Here is a 22,658-nt window from a genome sequence, read left to right as displayed (position 1 = left end):
TGGTGTTGGCAAGTTTAGGCCCCTAATGGACCTCTAATTATTTATTTTGGATCATACTTTTTTTAAGGGTTATATGTTGTCCCTCTTTTTGTTGCTATAATCCGAAAACATGGGTTATTAAATGAGTATATATTGTCCCTTTTGTTACATTAACTTTTTGATAAATAATTACTTAATTTATTTTTTAATTTTATTCTTAGAAAAAATAATGTGATTAAAAATAAAATTAAAAAAATAATTGAATAATTATCTACCATAAAAATTTGATATTATTGAAGAATCAAATTAAAAATAAAGTTTAATTAAATTAAACATTAAAGAATTTCGATACATTAGAGACAAAAGATACAATTTATATTTATTATATATGTATCATTTTTTTCGCAAGTTTATGTACTAGCCATTTTACAAACATTTCATTATGAGTAAAAAATTTTAAGAGTAAAATTATAAAAAAATAAATTTATTTAGAATGAAAGTAATGTGATTAAGTGTAATTTACTTAGATGTGATTAAAAAATGATTAAATAACTATGTACCGTAAAAAATTGATATTATTGAAAGATAAAATTAAAAAATATTTCTATGTATCATTTTTGTCTCCAACCTTTTCGTCTTATTTAAGTTTCTAACGTTTCAAAATCGTTTCAATTTTGTCCCGCCGTCAATTTTGTTAATAGATCCCTAATGTCAACATTGAGCTAATTTTAAAATGTTAGACTTAAATAGGATGATTTAAATGTTAGGAAAAATTTTGGGGCTTAACTCAAATGTTGGGACAAAAACGATACTTTACTCTTCTTAAAAAATACTTCTAACTTTAATTTTATTCAATTTTATCTCTAACGTTTTTAATTTATGTAAAAATTATTCCTAAATGTTAATTTCATCTAAAATATTAGGGAAAAATTGAAAAGTCCAGGAGTAGTTATGATGCAAATAAAAAATGCTAGAAAATTTTTTGAATGAATCGAAAATGTTATGGATAAAATTGAATAAAATTAAATATCAATAGTATTTTTGAAGAAAATTACAAATATTAAAGATAAAAAAATACATTTTATCTAACAATATATATTTCATTCATACATATATACAATTTATTTTAAAAAAAATATCAAAATAAAAAATAAAATATAAAGACAATGAGCAAAGAAAAATAAAGAGATGGAGCAAATCTACAAAATAGAAGATATCATCAATAACGTTGCAAATTGACGTTACAAACAAAAGAAAGCAGAAAAACGAGTTGACACATATAAATATATAGATTTGGATTCTCTAAATTTTAAATTTGTATTTTAAAAGATAAAATATAATTTTCTATCATTAAATAATTTTTTTATCATATTTATTTTTGATCCTACTTAAATAAATGATAAAAAATTATATTTTATTTTTTAAAATAAAATTTAAAATTTAAGAGAATCCAAATTTCAACTAGAACAGAGGAAAGAAGTGCAGAACAAAGAGTGGGAGAAGGGGAGGAGGATCTAGCAATCCGAGAGAGCAATGATGAAGGAAGAGGGCAATAGTAAAGAAAGAGAGAAAAAATTGGAAAAAAAGGGGTCAGAATTAAGATAAAATTGACAATTTATAAAATATTTAAAATAAAAGTGTCAAAATTTATGTTTTGTGGATCATGTTTCAATATATGTATTTTATGTGCATTTATGTATCACTATATCCAAAATATATATATATTAGCAAATAAATAATGTACATTTGCTGCTTAACCATATTTCTAATAGAAGTCCAAAATGCTATTTTTAAATTGTATTTTTTTAGTCAATAAATAATTAAGGTTGTTAAAAGTAACAGAAGTAGGAAATACTGTATGATATATTAATTTTTTCACTTTTTTATTTTGAATAAAGTGCGAGTTATTCATGTATTTATAAGAGTCAAAAGTTCGAATTCAATTATATATATATATATATATATATATATATATATATATATTTATTGATTAATAATAAATTTTTAAATAAAATAATTTTTGGTCTATTAAAATAAAAATACACGAAAAATAAAAAAATATTTTACATTTTATTAGATTATTCTTTTTATTTTCTCGTGACCCAGATTAATAAGAGTGGTAAGATATTTTCTTCATTTTATTAACATTTTAAAATGAAAAATGTTGGCTTGATTATTTTCCTCGTTTCACATCTAAAATAGCTAATATTTATCTACTTCCCCATTTTATTTTTATATATATAAAAAGAAAAAGAATTAGAGAGAAGGAGATAACTTAATTCCGAGTTTCTGACTCCTCAGTTCTTCAGAGGCGTTACTTAGAAGAACGAAGAGTAATTTGCGTATAATAAAACCCATCTCATCTTTAATTATCAGAAAAGACACGTGATTCTGTGATGACGGAGATGGAGACCACCGAAACGAACTGGAACGTTGCTTCGTCTTCCGTTTCCGTCGCCAACTGCGTCACCTTCGAATCCTCACTCTCTATGTTAAACGACGATAATCACCAACAAGCTTCTTCATCTCCACTTCTTCTTCGCTCACCTTCTCCCGATTCCTCTCCTTGCGAGATCAAGAGTACGTTTCACTTTCACTACACTTAACTTTGTCTCGTTTCGTTTCTTTTTTGCTTTTTTTTTTCAATTTTTTAAATTGCACTAATTGTTCTTCTAGTTATAGCTGTTTCTTATACTTGGAAAAATTGTGATAAACCTGTCATATTCGTTGTGGATTTGCGTATATAGAGCTAAGTCATTGATTAAATTCGATTTCTGTTTTGTAAGTTAGTATCGTAGGGGTTAGATTAATTTGGACGGTTTTATCATAAGATTTTTCATCTAGATTAGTGATTCTCCTCATATGAATGTAGTGAGCTCTTGCTCATTGTAGAAATTAAGAAAGAAGGACGATCGGATTTGAACTTTTGCACATTTTTCTTGCGATTGATGCGAGATTCGGTTTCGTGCAGTTTGTTTTAATACGAAACATGAACTCAGACAAGTCTATGTTCGTAGTACGGCTCGGGTGTATGAGATTTACACTGCATCTGATCTGCAGAGCAGCAATGAGTATCTCTGTACGGTTCGCTGCGGTGTTGCGTCTAGAGATGGTGAAATTCTTCGTGCTCCTAATGTTCCACATGTCGATGGTTCTCACAGAGAGTCGAGTGAGGAAAATATAAAAAATGAAGATGATTGGGTAGAAGTGAAGATGCCTGAATGCACCAACTCAACTGAAATCAGTCAGGTAAGTAGATTTTTTAATTTCTTTTTCAAGGAAATAAAAAGCAAAATAGATATATGATTTTATTATGTTTTGTTCTTTTCCAGAACTTTTGGGCTGTCTCTTGAAACATGAAGCTGATGGCATCATACCAAATCTTAGATTGATTTCTTTTTTATTGTTCAATGTTCTTTTCCTGTTCGCAGGACCTTTTTGAGGCTACAGCTGAGCTTAATGATGTTAGTCCTTGCATTTCTGTTACACTTCGTTTGCTCTCACTTCAGAGTAAAGGCTGCGTTTATGTTGATGAGATTTATATATTTGGTGATCCTGATGATTCAACTGATTCAGAAAGCCAAGAGAGCCGTAATGGAAACTCATCCAGCGGTTCTCTTATGGCTATGTTTCTTCCAACTATAATGCAATTATCTAAGACATCAGGTCTCGGCCATCTAAATGCTGTCAAGAAGGAAAAACAATCTTTTTCAGCAGATGATTTGGAAGAAACCCAGCCACTGGATTCAGTAACCAAAACTCAACTGAAGGGAAAAGCTAGCATAGTTGGTCCTCAAGAAGTGAAGTTGAAAGAGGTGAATGGTGGTTGGGTGGCTCCATCCTTGCCATGCACATCCTCTCAAGTCTCTAAACTGGATAGTGACTGTACTGCTGTACCCTCACAAGCTGATACAGTGGATAGTACTAATTGTCTTTCCCCCTCTGAGGTTGCTCCTGCCAAGAGCAATCATGGTGGTTCTCTTGGTGGCAATATTGAAAGGGCCTTTGAACAGCTTGTATCACGAATGGACAGGATTGAACAAATCTGTCTGAGGTTTCAGGAGAAAATGGTATTGCCCATGAGCAGCATTGAGGCAAGACTCCAGAAAGTTGAGCAGCAACTTGATACCCTGACCAAGAAATTGCAAAATCCTGGATCATCATCCTGTGGAAGGTGTGCTCCTGAAGGCTCTTTCATTGAATCAGATGCTATTGATTATGCTTTCACTAGGGAAAATGAACCAGAGAAGAGAGAATTAGTTACAGAAGTGCATAGCTCTGATTCAGCAAATACTAGTCAAATGCTCCCAGGTCTTATAGTTACGGCTCCCGAGTTTCCTGATGGTGAGGATGAAGAAGATAATGCATCAGGGCAAAAAATGGGTTCTTCATGTGTTGAAGTAAAGCGATCAATTGACGATGCTTTATCTTCTGCATTAGCTAATTTTTTATCCACAGGCTCTTCAAAGTCTCCAAAGTATACTAAAAGTTTAACAGTCAAAGCCCCTGATTTTTCTAGTGAAGATGAGGATGATCGCGAGAGTAATAATGAGACAGCGAATAATGAATCAGCTCATCCTGTGGACTGTGAGAAGATTAATCACATCCAAGGGCTGACATCATCCAATATTTCCCTGGAAAGTGGAGCACAGGTAGATGAGGATTCTAAAAATGAACATACTGAAGAATGTGGTCAATCTTGTAGTATGGCAGGAGATCAAGAAGTATCTGTTACAACCAGTTCTGTAGCTGATCATAATCCAAAGATAGGTTTAACTAACAACTTTGAAGATGGTCAAAGCAGAGAACTCAGTGTTTATAAAACGGATGATTTGTTCAATAGTGGAAATGAAACCTCGAATGAGTTGCTTGGCAATCAGACTGCAAGTGGTTTAACTAGCATTGCTCAGGAAGGATCACTTGCAACAGTTGCAACAGAAGTTGGGAAAAAACCTTCCCATGAAGACATTATAGAGAATGTTCTTGGATTTTCAATTGCTTCCTCTGCAGTAGATTTTGAAACCTCACTCCTGGATGTGAAATTCATTTCACAGAGAAGTCCTGTCACTGACCCTTTGCTAGAAGCTCTTCTTGTTGACACACCGGAAACAAACTCCCAAGACTCTTCTGGAAAGGAAACCGGTGATCATCTGGCCCATAAGGAACAAGAGAAGACCGATGGCATTCTTTCACTTGAGGAGCACTCTAACTTGGTTTCAGTAGATGATGAGGAAGCAGTGAATCCCATTGGCACTAGCGATGCTGCTGCGGAAAAAGACTACTCTACTCTGATGACTGGGCCTGTTAACAGAGAGGATGATAATGTGCCCGGGGATCATAAACGCAAGCTTGATGAGATATCTGCCTCGAGTCTGATATGAAGCTCGTTCTTCCTGTTTATGAACTTTGGATTTTAATCTACATCATATTTGATGATTCATGTTTTTGCTTTTGCCAGTGCCCTAAACGTTGAAGAGTCAATAGGAGTTGCTAAGTAGAAGTGTAGAACCATCAAACATGTTTGGCCAGCTGTTATGTTTATATGGCGTGGTTGTAGGTTTGAATGTGTACAGATGCAGTACGAATTAAGTTTCAAGTTTCAACTGTAAATAGCCCATCACATAGGTTCATCAAGCAGGAGAATGATTTGGATTCACATTTATTTTTTTTTATGCATTGTTTGAAATTATAGATCGGTATAAAATAATCAGAAGACCTTTGTTGGTATGTGTGTGTTGACGTATAATGTTCGTATCAAAATTCTTGATGCCATGTTTTCTTTTGTTAGAGCTACTGTTATATTTTATGTTCCTAAGTGTGTTTGAATGTGATCTAAGAAAATAAGTTGTGCATTATTAGTATCTGGGGAAGAATAAGTACCATAAAATGTAGAGAGAGATGTATGATTTTTGGTAGATCACAAGAGGGACGAGTGTAATTTATCCAAACTTTTTTGTTTACATAAATCAAGTTATAGAACTTTTTAGGTCCACTTTGGTAAACAGTTTAAACAATAAATGACTATATTAAAAGTAGTTTATAAATAAATTATTTTATATTTGAGTTTTTAGTTCTAAAAATATTTATTTTATAGAAATGTGATAAAAGATAGTAGTATCATTAGAGAAATAATTTTTTTTAACTTCTCTATAAGCTTTTAAATTGTTTTTTAGAAAGTTACAATTGGGTTTTGAAAATTGCACCAAACATTAATATTACTACTTTTTATAAGTCAAAAGTTTAAAAAATTACTTTTTCTATCTGGGCATGCCAGGCCTTTTACGTTGAAAAAAGGGCCTAACAAAATAGAGGAAAAAAGAGGCTTATTAGTTATTACTGATTATAAGCCACTTAATGTCTTTTTGCAAGATGATAAGTTTCCTCTACTAAGGATCTCAGAGGTTAAGTGGAGTAAAAATATTCAGCAAGTTTGATCTAAAAGCTGGTTTTTGGCAAATTGGACTCTATCTTGAAGATAGATAGAAAATAGTATTTTGCATCCCTGAAGCCCAATATCAATGGACAGTAATGCCATTTGGACTCAAAGTAGCCCCATCCATTTTCTAAAAGGCCATGACCAAAATCTTTGAGCCCATACTACACTCCACACTTATTTACATAGATGATATCTTACTATTCTCAAAGGACAGTGAAGCCCATAAGGCACTCCTGGCCCAATTCACTCAAATTGTCAAAAAACAGGGAATCATGCTATCATAAATAAAAGAGTTCTCTTGCTAAAAAAAAATTGAATTCTTCAAGATGGTCTTTGAAGATGAATTCTTTCAACCAAAAGATCATATTGCCAAAGAATTAATCCACTTCCTTGATAAAAACATGACGGTCAAACAAGTCTAACAATTCTTGGAAATTGTAAACTACATCAGAGACTTTATCTCAGATATGACCAAACACACCAATCAGCTGTCAAAACTCCTAAAAAAGAAATCCCCCACCATGGGGACTTGAACAAACCACAACTGTCAAAACCCTGAAGAAGATAGCACAAGACCCTCCTCCTTTAAAGATTCCCAGCACGAAAAAAGAATACTACAGGCAGATACTAGTGATGAATTCTGGAGAGCTGTGCTACTTGAAGAAATTGATGGGACAAGACACTACTGTGCGCATGCTAGTGGACAATTCAAAGAATCTGAAAAACATTACCATGCCACTTACAAAGATATTCTCGCTGTTAAACGAGGGATAAAAAAGTTTAATTTTCACCTCATCTCTTATCATTTCACTGTGGAGATGGATAATACCTCTTTCCCATCAATGCTGAAAATCAAGAAAAAGATCCTGCCAGACTCTTAATTGTTATGGTGGAAAGACTGATTTTCTCGTTATAAATTTGAAGTGAGACACATAAAGGGACACCAAAACACACTTGCTGATTTTCTCTCCAGACCTACCAAAGAACCAATCCCAAAACCAACCCATTACATCTGCACTATGAGTACCCACAATCCTTCGTATACCATTCCATTCCCTGATTATTTGCTCCACAGAAGCCCATACAGAAAAAAGATTGGTCCTTTTTTCCTCAAAGCAAGACTCTAGATAGAATTTCAAATAGATTGTCTAACTAGACAACTCTTGTTCTACTGGCTACACCAGCTCTTTATCATAACCCAAATCCATCCGAACCCAAGGTACTTCAACATGGATACCCCTTTCTGCACTATACCAATAATCCAAGGACCTATACCAGAGAAAATGATATGGTATATTTGGGCTCTGTCTTCCATATATACATATGTCATCGTAGTGCCAATCTTCCCTATATACCATATCCTATGTAATCGCACTCAAGCACAATTCCATCTAGTCAGGTTATACTCCATGTATGCCCCATTTGATGTATGGAGAGGAATATTGTATAACATACTCGATCAGCACCAACTGTGGGATAAACTTTCTCAGACAAAACAGAAATTCTGTTGTTTTGTCACCTTACAGAAGAATTATTTTACTAGAGGAGACCTACACACCATGAATAGGGTCGATATTGTTGAATACTCTACCATATGGCTCACGGATGAAAAGGCAGTTCTAAATGCCTTGGCCAAATACCTTTGTCAACTTTGGCAACCTGAACTATATGGAAAAAAAGATGCAGTTGAAGGACTCCCATTTCAAACAGATGTTCTGCCAATAACTCTTCAAGAGTTCAAATCCAGATTCATAATTTCAGAAATAATTAATCAATTTGGACAATACTCTTTTTATACTCCAAGAGACTAGCCTAGCACGTCTAGACATATCCCAAACATAAATTATGTGAAAGATCTGAATTCTGAGGATCTAAATGGAAGAGTATATGCCTTACCACCAAGTCCAATCAGAATTGATGTAGGGGTACCAATAACGCTGAAGGCCCATATTCAGACCCATATGACCCGTATCTGCAAGATGCCTATGATCCTAATGAAGGAAACACTAAAGATCCATTTATCTATCTACAAGACCTGGATATGGATCTTAGAGCTGCTAATTTGGCCTCTGATGAGACATCATCCTTCTCAGATGGTGATGGGACCCTTCCAGAAGACTATTTCAAGCTGTCCCTTTATTAAGACAATATCCCCACTATGTATAATTATTAAGTGCATTAAATAAAGTAACATCTGTTACATGTCTAAAAAAAAGTCAGAAAGAGATAAGGTTTATTCTTATCCTCCAACTGGCATTGTATGATAAATTTGTTTAAATTCTGTTGTAATCAAATTTCAATAAACATTGTAATATATTTACTTTATCTTATAAAATATTCTAAATTTTCTTTTTTTTTTTTCTAAAAATTTAGCTAGTGTTATTTCCTTGTTTCTCAATTCAGTGTCATAAAGTATGGTCTAAGATTCAGATCGTACTCACCAGGCTACACCAAAAAAAAAAAAACATCATGTCACGTTGTTATCAATACAAAAAGTCTCATTAGCCCCCGAACTAATTTCTCTATTTTTATTCTAAAGCATTCGCTGAGCAGCGAAGCTTGGGCCTTGGGTTTTTGACTTTTGACTCCTGGCTGCTGAAACTCGAAAGATCTTTGAACCGAAGCGAGCGTGAGCTGAGTAGACTAGTTTCCTCTCTAGTCTCCCAGAACCACTGTCACTGTCACTGTCACCGTGACTGCTGCCCATGGAAGCCGCCGTGGTTGACGTCGGGACTAAGCTCCTCAAAGCTGGTTTCGCAATTCCTGATCAGTCTCCTGCCATGGTATATATATCTATATGCCCCGCTCATTATTATTATTATTATGACCATAACATGCAACCGTATAACCAAATCGCCGAAATTTTCGTCATTCTCATCTCAATTGTGCCCTACTTGTATGTGCTTTCTCTCCTAAACTTCACTGTTTTGCTTGATTCATTTCTGTCATGAAGCCACTTAAGGTTTAGGGTTTAAGGTGTATGCCTTAGGGAGAGGCACATGAATTGTTGTAGTGTTATACATCTAACATGGCCCTCTGGTTATAGAGGCTCTTGTAAAGTTGCTTATCCCAAAAGCTTAAGTTTTTAGGTAGAGGCACGTAGTGAATGGTTACCATTCATTTCAGCTCAATTGTCTATAGCTTTCCAGCACTTGCAATTCTTGACTAAATTTAAATTGCATCAATTTCAATGTTTTTCTTTTGTTTTCTCTTGATTGTGAAGTGTGATTATTTATCCTCAGAATTCCCTAACTCGTTTGATTGTGGCTCTTTTTGATATGGCTCAGATAATTCCCACTCAGATGAAAAGAGTGCTTGATGATGGTGGGTCTGTGAGTGACGATAATTCAATAGCTGATAGTGTTACTGTTGATCCAGTGGTGCGAGGGTTTGTCAGAGATTGGGACGCCATTGAGGATTTATTGCATCATGTCTTGTATACTGGCCTTGGATGGGAAATTGGCAATGAAGGACAGATATTATTCACAGATCCACTTTGTACCCCCAAGGTTTGAGGAAACCCTATGTAGTATCTGCAAGGTTATCAAACTTGAGAGTTCATATAAACTCGATTATGGAGCTTAGAGCTCAACTTGTAAACTTAAAAAGAGTTTATGAGTTAATTTGGAAGTTTGATAACCTTATCTTCTCTAACACGTATATATTTTCCTAGACTTCGTAATTTCGTATACCCTTTCCATGCAGAAAATTCTTGGGCATTCCTAATAACTGAAAGGTTATCTATAAGAATTTCTCGTTTTGTAAATGCGTAAGAATCTTGAGCAGATTTGTCCTCCTTTTTGTCCTGTTTGATCTAGAACTGCTATCATGCGTCCTTTTGTATTAAATCAAATTGCTAGTGTTAAGTTGGTGGCCTTCTTTTAATATGTATAATAGGGTATTTTCTCTAAATATAGTATATATTATTGTCTCCCAGGCCAACAAGGAACAGCTAGTGCAATTAATGTTTGAAACATTCAACATATCAGGGTTTTATGCCTCAGAACAAGCAGTTTTATCACTGTATGCTGTGGGACGTATCTCAGGGTGCACAGTTGATATTGGACATGGAAAAATAGGTATCCACATGTGAAGCAATGGGAACTTAATTTAGATTATGTTGCTAAATTTTATAGTGGATGGATGGTAGATGTCCATGTGAATAATTTTAAATTATATAGTATATTAAATTTTATGGGGTAAAGATTGCATGGAGATTATCTGTGAAATTTTACCCCCATGTCAAACACATCCTACAGGTTAAGAAATGCATTTGCATTTGCATTTGCCCCCTTTTCTATTGCTCAAGCAAAACAGTACGAATTCTGTACTTTTTCTATAGTCAGATGTTGCTTTTCACAATGTAATGTTATTGGTCTGGCTGGTTATGTGCTACCCAATCTTTTTGGCTTTATAAATAGATATTGCGCCAGTAATCGAGGGTGCTGTCCACCACATTGCATCGAGAAGATTCGAGTTTGGAGGTACTGATCTAACTGATTTCTTGGCACAAGAACTTGGGAAATCCAATCCACAAGTAAATATCAGCTTGTCTGATGTGGAGAGAATAAAAGAGCAATACTCATGTGCTGCTGAAGATGAATTAGCTTATCAAAAGACTGTTTCATGTCCTGTGGAGAAACATACACTTCCTGATGGGCAGGTCTGCTTACTAATTCTCTGATATTTTTGACATCGGTACTTGCTAATTGAGTTTTCTTAAGATTTATGTTTGCTTTTTGATAGATTATTTGATAGAGTTAGTAGAAACATGGAGCGGGGAGTAGCAGTTAAGAGAGCTGGGTTGAACTTGAATTTAACTAGAGCTTATGAACATTTTCAGTAGTTTACAACTTCCTTTGATCTTTATATAGGTCATAACAATTGGGAGGGAAAGATATACTATTGGCGAAGCTTTATTCCAACCAAGTCTGTTGGGTTTGGAGGCTCATGGCATTGTTGAGCAGCTTGTCCGTGCTGTTTCAACAGTGTCACCTGATAATCATCGGCAGCTGCTGGAAAATACTGTGGTTTGTGGGGGAACTTCTTCTATGACCGGTAAATGTTATTCTTGTTGTTTGTTTGTTTCCATTAAGGATTTCTGCTGAATTAGGATATGAACTTCTAATATGTTATACTTTTTTTGCTTCTTGATATATAAGAAAAATACTATTTATTTGGCGTGATCATTAATATATAAATATTCGGAAAATGGGAAATTTTCTCCTTTGAGTTGCATCTTTTTGAGAATGCTGTTCTTTGTGGTTATTGTAGTGTAGACTAATGCTGAATCTCACTGCAGGTTTTGAAGATAGATTTCAGAAGGAATGTAGCTTAAGTTCGTCTGCCATTCAACCTGCTCTGGTTAAGGTAAGATTGCTATCTTCTAAATTCATCTCAATTTTTAAAGTTTCATATGATTTTACCAAGTGATTGTTAACTTCCTCCTGTCAATTTTAAGAGCATAACTTAACAATAGACAGGCAAAAAATGTTTCTTCATCCTAATACAGTGATGAATTGAAAATCGCAAGAGCGATATCATAATAATTCGTGTTCAATATAATATATATACCCACTGATTGATAATCTGTGTTTACTACAGCCTCCAGAGTACATGCCAGAGAACTTAAGCCAATATTCTGCATGGGTGGGAGGTGCGATACTTGCCAAAGTAGTTTTCCCTCAAAATCAACATATAACCAAGGGAGATTATGATGAAACTGGACCTTCCATTGTTCACCGGAAATGCTTCTGACAAAATTCACCTATCGCATAATCTCCACAAACGTTGCATTCCTCTGCAGTTTGCACTTGCCTGTACTGTAACATATGGTAGGTTTTTATTTGCTGTATATTCAAAATGTTAGATGTCCATTTGCTTGTGTTATTTTAATTGCAGTGATCTCCACTGATACCAATCTTCGGACAAAATCACGTGTATATGTATTCATGTTATAGCACTAGCCACACCTTTATTTGCACTCTCTTTCTACACCTTTGAGCTGCTTATAAATTAATTTATCGATTAGTTATTCTGTATTCTCATAGTTTAAAAAGAAAGAAACTGGTTTTATATAAGAAATGACAAAATCGCAAGCACTCAGAAGGTGTTCTAGGCGGTGATGTATATATCATGGGGGTTGTGCATCTCTTATTCAATCATTAAATTCTAAAGGGCATGTTGTACAAATAAATTCTTAAGGGCTTGATTTTCAGTGCAAGATTGCGTGATGAAGCAGAGCATATGTCACTCATTGAATTGTTGGGAATTTGTTTAGTGAAAAGTAGAATTATTAAAGAGTGAAGATTCTTATTAAATTGATAGAGAATGTGTATTATACATAATTTATTTTTCGAGCGATCTTTTATTAAATAAATAATTTTTATTTTTCATTGAAAGATATAATACACTATAGTATTATCCTAATTTGATCCGTATAAGAGTTGGCATGAAGCCACGTCTTGAGCATATTCTTGTAGCTCGTAGTAAGGTGTTATTAATTGTCCTTATTGTCAAATGATCCTTTTAGTACCATCTATTCAGTTTGTATATCTTAACAACTAAATTTGTTCTATTTAACCCATGTAGTAAATCTTAAGTTTTCAAGCTACTCTCTTCCGTATATATTGATAAATTATTTTAATCTGTTTTGATATATTTACATGAATAAACAAAATAAAGTACGCACACTTGGGTGAGTTCCATCAAGACCAAAGTGTTATAAGCAATACTTAGAAGACAAGTATAAATTATAGGCATCATATCATTTTTGGAATATTACATATTAATAAAAAGATATATAGAGATTATCCAGGGTAGAACCATCCAATTAATAGTCAACTTGTTATGGGTAAAGACACTAGATGACAAATATGTCAATTTTTTAACAAGTTTAGTCCACAAACTGAATAATCAAATAGCAATATTGACAAAATCTAAATTCACACTTTGAGAATCTAATAAACTATTAGAAGTACACAAAGAAAACTAGGTGTCAAGTGCCTAGTGGACTAGGACCTTGATCCTAACAACCCCACACAGCTTAAAAAAATATGTATATATATATAACCATTGTTATCTTCTGCCCATCACATTATAGTGTATAATTTAATTAGAGTCAATGCTATTTTCAGGGAAAAAGAGATTCTAACCTCTTGGAACTTTAGTACTATTCAATTGCTCTTGATGGAGCTACAACATGCATGTTTCATGCTTGTTTTTTTAATATATATTGTATTCTTTACAAGTAAATGGAGCTTAACTGGTTTATATGCTCTTTACACAAATGGATGATGGAGATTTTAAGATCTAAGTTCTCCATTTTCAGTAGGCCCTAAAAATTGGTCCTCTGCCCAACTTTGCTTTGGTGCAACCTTGGGATGCACAGGAACATACTCCTGAAGAAAAAAAATAAAAATAAAACAAAACAAACGAATGATTGAAATTTACCTGATTTTAACCAACAATTCTTTTTCCATGTGATTTAGAAATTAGCCCCAGCATAAAATGTTTATACTCCGTATTCTTTGATTTGTCATTTTTATTTAACATTTTTCAATGTTATATTTATAGGGTAAGTCACTGATATCACAAAATATCAGTGTATTAAGCATAGTAAACATCATTTAAACCAACATGAGTGAGTAGTATATGGTTTTATAAATTGAGAGATTAGCATAATTTACCCCTTATTTTATAAATCATACCTCCATTTTCTTTATTAATTCTTCTGATGTGTCTCCTATGACCACTATATGCCTGGCAGAGTCATCTATGAAACCTTCTTCAACCCCCTTATCAAATAAGGTTAGTAAGCTATTGAAATACCCATCTACATTCAGCAACCCCACCTTCATATTCAAAAAGTTAAGAAAAAAAAGAAAAAATAAAAAAGAAAAAGAAAATTTAATAACTTCTTAAAAGTGGAAGAAAATCCACATCTCAAATTCAATAAGAAATTATCCTTTTATTGAAAAAGAAGAATTTGAACATGTTTTTTCATTTAGTTTAGTGATATATTGGTTCATCTAGTACATCAGGAAAATAATCTTACTGGTTTATCATGTATTCCTAATTGGGACCAAGCTATAACCTCTAGCAACTCTTCCATTGTTCCATAGCCTCCTGAAAAGTATACAACTTTGATTGAATTTTAGAAAATTCTTATAACAGAAAAGAAGAGTGCAATTTATGTTTTAAGAATATACCAGGAAGAGCTATGAATGCATCAGCATGTTTAGCCATTATTGACTTCCTTTCATGCATGTTTGCAACTGTTTTCACTTCTCCAAAGGTTTCTCCAGATATCTAAACGAGGGATTTGATCAGCATAAGCTTTTTATCAGTGAAAATTCGGTTCGAAAGATTCACATACATGATCAAATAGTAACTAAAGATGGCATTGTACCTCATGATGCAACAGAGCTTTAGGAATCACTCTAACCCAGGAAAGATAAACAAATGAAGTTCATGAAAGTTTAGAAATTTAATTTACAATAAAAACAGAATATAACATGTCAAGAAAATTAGAAATATTACCCAAGAACATGGCCACCTCCCGTTTGAACTGTTTCAGAGATCAAACCCATTAGTCCTAATCTTCCTCCACCATAAACCAAATCAATCTTCTTTTCAACCTTTCAATACAACAACTATGAATAAAACACATGCAAGAGTTCTTCAAAGGAGAACAAAAAAACAAGTAGAATACACAAGTATATTCATAATAATAAATTGGTAAACAATATAGTATGATAAAAATTACCAGCAATTTACCAAGCTCAAGAGCAGCATCACCAAATGCAGATTTGTATCCAGGTCTACTACCACAGAAGACACATATTCTTTGGAACCTTCCTTTCTGCTTTGTTTCTTCTTCTGGCACCTTTCCTTCTCCTTCCATCATTGATCATCCAAGCAAAAAGAAAGTACTAGTGGGTTGATGGTAAATTCAGAGAGAGAGAGAGAGAGAGAGAGGGAGCATAAAAAAGTGAGTGAGTGAGACACCTTTGTTTGAAGAACTTCTAAAAAATTCATCCAAAACACACCATTTTGTCTCCATGAAAAGAACTTGGCTGGTCACCATCATGACCCCATCTACATCTTTTATTATTCTTATCAATCCTGCATCCATGTATTACGAGTTATGTTATTTGTATTCATTTTTGTCTCGTAATCTTGCTAACATAGATCGTTCTACCACTAGATAAGACCTCACAGAAATATACATCAATCAAGTGATATACGAAATACAATGAGTACCAATATATTTCTCGTGTAATAATGTAACTTAAATTGCGCTAACTAGTGACAACTGACAACACAAGTTACATAAAGGCTATTGTAACAAAATTTCTCAAAGTGGAAAAATATATGTAATTTAACATTTCAAGTCTATAAATTATTTTTCAACCATGCTACGTGTACATGAAAAATCAGCCATTGATATAAAATATATGTTGAAATATAAAATATACATTGAAAATAAATTAAATAATATATATATTTTATAAATAAATATATGGTCACTGATTTTCAGTAAATACATAGCATTTTTAATTATTTTTTATGTATTAAAAATTATGATGTAAAAGAAAAAAACAAACTACCGGTACCAAAAAGGATTTGTAAGGGACATTGTATTATGTGTAAAATGAAAATTTTCAAAGTAGCATCATGATATGTCAGATATTAGGAGTTGATGAAGAACTATTCCACAAGTGCTCTCTATCCAGTTTAAAAATAAATAAATAAATAACCTCATGGAGTGTCCTTTTATGGAATCAAAAGTTGTGACCCCAAAAGATTAATAAAATAAAATAAAAACTTACAAAAATTTCAACTCGTGATGATATTATTTTGTCTTTTTTCGTAAAAGTGGATGATATATAGTTATATACTACTAGTTGATTTATGCACCATAATGGTGCATAGCAAAAAGAAAGGGAAAAGCTCACAATTACTCTAACTAACTATCATAACCAAAATAACAGAATTTAACTAACTTGACACAAGTTGATTATTCAACCACTTAGAGATATATGTCAAGAATTTCTAACTTTGTTATTATATATCAATAAACTCATGATAATATTTAACATGAACAAGCTTAGGTTTAAATTTATGAATTGTACTTTCTTGAAATTCAGCTCTTAAAATGGATTGTCTTTCATTTAATTTTTTAAAATTTCATTGCATTTTTAAATATTAGAAGCAAAATAGTTCAGGTATAATTTTTTATGTTCACAGAAATTATTCAACGGTTCAAGTTGCTTCTGATTTCTGTTCTTACTAAAAGTGATGTAAGCTTTGTATTAAAAGAGAAAAAGAAAAGGGTGGCCGGCTACTTTGAATAAAATGAACAAAAGCTATCAGTTATTATGCATCAAAATGAATGAGGCCAAAATGCTACTTTAACAAAGTATTCTGAGAATCATCTCAATTTTCTTATTAATAACGGATTTGAGAAATTTATGCAACCTAATTGGAGAAATGATTTAGGCCCAGTTTGGGTAAATAACTTAAATAAGTTCTTTTGGAAAAGGAGCTTAAAACATAAGGACTTTCATTAAGAGCAGCTTATAAATAAGTTATTTTGTGTTTGGTTTTTTAGTTATAAAAGTACCTATTTTAAAGTTGTAGCGTTTGGATAAATAACGCAAAAGATAAATTTTTTTTATAAAAAAGAGAATGAATATTAAAATAACCATGATAACAAATATTTTCTAATATTGAATGTTGATTTTACCTAACCTAATCACTAATATTGTGTATGATATGGTAGGTGAAAATAAAAAATAAATATAAAATGTGTGTCAATGTATATTTTATTGTTGTTTTTTATTTTTTATTTTTACTCCTATTAGAACTCTCTTCTCCTTTATTGAGGTCAAGAACTTGTTATAATTAACTATGAAAATAATAATAAGCTATAAAATTACATATGAAAAAAATAAAATTAAAACTGAAATTTCATACCACACTTGAATACAAATTTAATAATAAAAAATAGTGATAAAATGATAAAAAAATACTTAGAAGGGAATATATGCAGTAAGTTGTTCAGATGTAATATTGTCTAAAAATGTGGTGGAGGATCAATACTTCCATCAAATGTTTCATTATGTAAAAATGGTGAAACTTGGAACATTGCGTGTGAGAATGATGGTGGAAGATCAGTACTTCTAGCAGATCTTGTATGAAAATAGTGATGAAGGGTCAGTATTTTTCATAGAGTCAAAAAGAAAAGCAAATTTTTTTTTGTTTTAAAATTAATTTTTTTTAAGTAAGTGGTAGAATGACTTCTCGAGAAGCAAGAAGTCATATATTTCTACTTCTTCAAAAAGCTGCAAATTAACTTTTCGGAAAGTTAAAAGCTTTTTTTTAAAATAGTGCCAAACACATAAATTATGACTTTTTATAATCCAAAAGTTAAAAAAAAGTAGCTTCTGCTACTTCCCAAACGGGCTCTTAATATTGAAGCATACATTTTGCATTTATGGGACAGGAAAGTACAATGACATAACGATTGATAATCGATGTCAGCAACCATGACTGCGAATTCTTCTCGAAGTACCAATACATATGTGTGTTAATGAGAACTATGAGTTGTGGAATCATCATCTGCGTGCCAGAATCTGTTGAAAAACCACATGCTGTCGGCTTCCACGGCATATCCATCTTGATTCCGATGCCAGCCATAGTGAGCATGTGTTCGGTTCTTTATGTCGAATATGGCGTGTCCAAAGCTAGCCTCTCTGTACGCTGAGTACGCCGGCTGTGGTTCTGTCATGCTGCAGGTTAATGCATATTTAAATCAGACTCGGATACATCAAAGTAACTGAATTAGGATTTATTATGTTTAGAGCTTACTTGGTTGCCAAGCCTTCAAGGTTTCCTCCATCACCAATGGTTATATATACAGGAGCCGATTGATCTTTCACAGGAACGCAAATACCGTTCACAATGTTGTAAGCAATATTCGAGACACGTTCCTGATACATAACAGCCAACGATTCAGGTTAATTTGAGTTCAAGAAAGCTCATTGAAGTGCACTGTTTGAGGCTTTGTGACACATTTAGTTGCATTGTTATCTTTCTAGTTTGAAGGCAGGCCTAATGAGTAATGCAGAAATTTCAAAAGAGGAAGTGTTTAGTAGCTTAACAAGCCTAGTATTAGCACTTACGGATCGTTCATAGGCATGAACATGCCCTGCAAACACGACATCAACCTTGTACTTCACAAACCAGGGTTCATACATTACTCTCATTGATTCACCTTCCATATAGTGATAGTTGTAGCTGTTATACCAAGGCGAATGCATAAGCACAATCAACCATGGAGTCTCTGTCCTGTTAACTTTTGGTAACTCCTGTTCAAGCCATTTGTATTGTGGTGTATATTTCCCTGGAAACAAAAATTGAAGCTTATACATTTAATTCAAGATGTTTACAAAAAGATCATAACAATAGGTCAAAACATCTGTATTTATGAATACCATATGCTGAATATGAGGCCAAGACAATGATATGTGCTGAGGCTCTCTTGACAGAATACCAGAAGGGTGCGGTACTCTGCGACGCTCTATAAGGAACATGATAGCGATGGCGATACGGCTTGAAAGGTACAGTTTCACCCTGCAAAATATCATTCGCTAGTGTCAAAAACCGACGACGATGATGAATTACACAAGTTTCTAAACTTCTCAAAACCAAATTAAAATAATTATTACGAGAGAAGCCTTACGATTTCTGGAGCAAAATCAATTTCATGGTTCCCTGCAACCCAAATCCATGGTTGATAAGCAGTACTCCTTTCTACAAACCTTCCCCAAGTATCCCATCTAACGTTATCGTGATTAGGGTAATTATCCGCATAAGAAAGGTCTCCAACAAACAACACAGTTTGTCCTTTACTTGGGCTCTTTTCATAGTGAGTGAGTGTTTTATTTGAATCATAACTCTGACCAAGATCCCCTGCAAGATCATTGCCAAATTAATTAATTACAAACATATTGGCATTGACTTCGGGTACATTAACTACCTCAAATGCTGAAATTGTAAATTTGTAAACATCAATCAAGTAGATCACAACTATAGGAAAGTTTTAGTTCCCTAACATTATATACTTGTAAATCAAATTAGTCCACCATATTATATTTTCTCTGTTAGGAAAATGTTAACATAGTTGATAGAATATACTTACCAATGAGACCAAAAGTGTATGGCACATCAGGACCAACTTGAGGAGGAGTCACAAACCAAAATTGCCTCGTTGTGTTGGCGATTCCAACTTCATAGTAGTATTTGGTGTTGTACTGTCCATAACAAGAACCACATGAATCAATAATGGATTGATTGCATAACAAAAATCAAATTGAAATTGCTACAACAAAACATGGGATGCAATGGAACGGAGCAGAAGAAATACCTCCAAATTTCTGATGGTGCAATGATGAATAAAACCAGATGAGTAATTGAAGTATCTATAAGTAACATGTCTTCCCTTAGCAAGATTCTTTTGCTTGCTGTTCTCGCTCCAGTATCGCACTTCGCTGGAGCCTGGTTCATCCACTGTCACCCACGACACAATCACCGCTTTCCCCTCATGATCACCTTGTGTTATATGAACCTTTTATACATACATTCATTCATTAAAACTTAAAAACTAAATGTAAAACCAAGAACAAAAAATACACTAAAATTTGTAAAACTCACTGTAATTTATCTCAAATCAAACAGAGGAAAGTTTCTAAATCTTAAAAAGCTATCCTACTTTGAAAAAAAAAAACAGGTGGGATTGGTTAGTGAAGAGTACCTAATCAGGTCAGTCACCAATCTTAGCCTAATTAACATTAATTATCTAATCACAGTCTCTTTTTTATTTTTTGGTTAAAAACCACATTTATCCACCAATCAAAATTCAAAATCAATTCTACTCAAGTAGATAGGACCATTAACCTAAGACCTCTGGTTAAACTAATACAGTTAGTAGTTAGTGTCTAATTAAAAAGTTGATTAATTAGTCACTAATCATCACCCCCACTTCCCTAAAGTTCCATTATCTTATCCTCGCTTTAGAGGAACCCTCCACCAACCCAAAACAACTAAAAATTAACAAAAACAATGAATGATCCCTTGATCTATCAAACATCAAAGAACACCAAGGAAACTTCCAAAGTAGATTCCATGTAAAAACTGAGAAATGATGTCACATGCAAAACAAAATAATAGAAGAAAAAGGGTACCTGCTGGGGAGCATTATAACCAGAAGGAACAGCAAAAACATCACTATCAAGTGGCATATCCACAGCCTTCTCTTCATTCCTAACGAAGGTGCTTGTTGATCCTCCATTACACAACACTGCCACACTCAAAAGAACCAATCCAAAAGCCAAAACTTTGAAACTCAGTAAACTCATTTTTGCAAAGTGTGGGGAAGATCCGTGATAAATGTGACATTTATTTATAGCAAATCACATGTTAAGTAATTAAATTAAATGCTGATTTCGAAATAATGGAATATTAGGATTTAGGAGGAATATTCAGATCAGCGAGTCAACTATAAACAACGTATGAGAGAAGTTTATTACAGTTCTAATCTATACACAGTAAATGTTATTATGCATAGTTTTTTTTTTTCTTGGGATCACTAAAGAAAGCAGTTTTCAGATGAAGATGAAGACGAAGACTTGGACTAACAAACCCTTTGGCAAAAACTAGTGGTTTTGGATTTGGTTGAGATGAGAAACCGAGAAAGTGTAGATACTAGAGTATGAATTGAATTGCATTGAATAATATGATATGGGGTCGCAATAATGAGGGCGAAAAAGTTGACTTTGAATATTAATTTTTATTGGGTTGTATTTTTTCTTTGGAACAGGAATGTGCCACCTACGTGTCATTCAGACCACATCATTTATGAAGTAATGAAGAATTAATTATACTAAGGTTACGTAATGGAACTTCTTATTTTTTTAATTAATTTCTTAAGGTATGATTTTAAGTAGGGTTAGAAGTGAATTGAGTTGAATTGAGTTAGACTAAGTTTAAATTTGACTCATAAAATTTAAGTTTGACTTACAAATATTAAGCTTGGTTCACAACTCAACTCATTAACGATCGAGCTTATTTTTTAAGCTCAAACTTAACTTACCGAAAGCTCATGAGCTGACATGAACTAACTTAAATAACAAGAAACAAAATTTATAATTCTATATCAATAAATTATAACTTATATATATTAAAAATTATTAATTTTGTATATTGTGTATTTTTTTAATTATAAATTTTTTATTTATATCATACATCAAAATTATATAAAAAATAATTATAAAATTTTAAATAAAAACATTAATATATGTAAAATTACAGATTACTATTTTATATGTATATATATACTATTAAAAGTATAAACTAAATATATATAGGATATATCTATATATATCGAGTCAACTCATGAGCTAATGAGCTGAGCTTATTCAAATTCAAGTTCGGCTCATTTAATTTATGAGCTCAATTCTAGACTCAAACTCGACTCATCATCTCACAAGTTCAGCTTATCGAATTATTAACGAGTCGAACTCAAACTAGTTCATAAGTTAGCTTGACTCATTTCTAACCCTAATCTTAAACTATATAAAATTTAAAGAGATATAAAAAATATGTCCAAGAAAATTTCGTGTGATGTAAAATTATATTTTACATTATCAATTCAGATAAAAAAAATTGAAAAAATCTATATTTATACTAAAGTAGTTTTAATTCTTAAAAATTAATATTCCTTAACCAAATTTATATCTCAATTAAGTTTTTTTAATTGATTAATATTCCTTAATTAGCTAAAGGTGTCTATTTTGGATATTGCTAATAATTGTTTTAACTCCGTTATCTTTTCACAATAATCAAGTTAATTGGACTTCTAGTAATAACAACTATAGCATTTTTCATTTGCAAATATCAAATATTATAGTATGTATGTATATAATATATATAATAGCTACACTAAATTTATAGGATATACAGATATAGCTTCTTTTTTTTTGCCATATATATATATATATAAAAGTAGTTGGGGCAATTAGGGCTATCAAAACGGGTTGGTCTGATCTGTTTAAGTTCAATCTATTAAGATTGTGGGTTAAATGGACTGATCCATTTAAGTTTGTTTTATTCGCGGGCCATAATTTTTTAGTCTGAACTGTTTATGGTCAGTCCGATTAGTTAAACGGGTCAGCCCATT

At 32.7% G+C, this 22,658-nt stretch overlaps 4 protein-coding genes across 6 annotated transcripts; 2 read left to right on the top strand and 2 right to left on the bottom strand.

Moving 5' to 3' along the window:
* Nucleotides 1-2,259: 2,259 nt before the first annotated feature.
* Nucleotides 2,260-5,766, top strand: LOC130970284 (uncharacterized). Its single transcript, XM_057896316.1, has 3 exons — nt 2,260-2,559; nt 2,951-3,228; nt 3,411-5,766. Exons 1-3 carry the CDS (start codon nt 2,376-2,378, stop codon nt 5,358-5,360), a joined length of 2,412 nt encoding a protein of 803 aa, XP_057752299.1. The 5' UTR covers nt 2,260-2,375; the 3' UTR covers nt 5,361-5,766.
* A 3,176-nt stretch (nt 5,767-8,942) lies between these two features.
* Nucleotides 8,943-12,516, top strand: LOC130969266 (actin-related protein 7-like). Of its 2 annotated transcripts, none has more exons than XM_057894920.1 (7): nt 8,943-9,198; nt 9,703-9,924; nt 10,353-10,494; nt 10,837-11,078; nt 11,290-11,473; nt 11,718-11,785; nt 12,020-12,516. In XM_057894920.1, exons 1-7 carry the CDS (start codon nt 9,121-9,123, stop codon nt 12,170-12,172), a joined length of 1,089 nt encoding a protein of 362 aa, XP_057750903.1. In that variant the 5' UTR covers nt 8,943-9,120; the 3' UTR covers nt 12,173-12,516. The 2 variants fall into 2 exon arrangements, with proteins under 2 accessions (XP_057750903.1, XP_057750904.1); XM_057894921.1 differs by lacking the exon at nt 8,943-9,198 and adding an exon at nt 9,200-9,311.
* Nucleotides 12,517-13,321: 805 nt separating this feature from the next.
* On the bottom strand, nt 13,322-15,619 carry LOC130969267 (cytokinin riboside 5'-monophosphate phosphoribohydrolase LOG1-like). 2 transcript variants are annotated; one of them, XM_057894923.1, is made up of 7 exons: nt 15,183-15,619; nt 14,957-15,054; nt 14,826-14,856; nt 14,626-14,725; nt 14,472-14,542; nt 14,125-14,211; nt 13,322-13,815 (listed from the first exon to the last, which is right to left on the bottom strand). In XM_057894923.1, the coding sequence occupies exons 1-7, from the start codon at nt 15,321-15,323 to the stop codon at nt 13,720-13,722; spliced, it is 624 nt and encodes a 207-aa protein (XP_057750906.1). In that variant the 5' UTR covers nt 15,324-15,619; the 3' UTR covers nt 13,322-13,719. The 2 variants fall into 2 exon arrangements, with proteins under 2 accessions (XP_057750906.1, XP_057750905.1); XM_057894922.1 differs by having other exon boundaries at nt 13,328-13,815; nt 14,125-14,268; nt 15,183-15,614.
* A 2,229-nt stretch (nt 15,620-17,848) lies between these two features.
* On the bottom strand, nt 17,849-21,170 carry LOC130969264 (purple acid phosphatase). The gene is made up of 8 exons (XM_057894919.1): nt 20,665-21,170; nt 19,848-20,048; nt 19,623-19,734; nt 19,164-19,393; nt 18,916-19,054; nt 18,604-18,824; nt 18,290-18,411; nt 17,849-18,210 (listed from the first exon to the last, which is right to left on the bottom strand). The coding sequence occupies exons 1-8, from the start codon at nt 20,836-20,838 to the stop codon at nt 18,009-18,011; spliced, it is 1,401 nt and encodes a 466-aa protein (XP_057750902.1). The 5' UTR covers nt 20,839-21,170; the 3' UTR covers nt 17,849-18,008.
* Between the last annotated feature and the right edge of the window lie 1,488 nt (nt 21,171-22,658).

The sequence above is a fragment of the Arachis stenosperma genome, chromosome 3, assembly GCF_014773155.1.
Source record: "Arachis stenosperma cultivar V10309 chromosome 3, arast.V10309.gnm1.PFL2, whole genome shotgun sequence".
NCBI lineage: Eukaryota > Viridiplantae > Streptophyta > Magnoliopsida > Fabales > Fabaceae > Arachis > Arachis stenosperma.
This window is presented reverse-complemented; position numbering and strand designations above follow the sequence as displayed.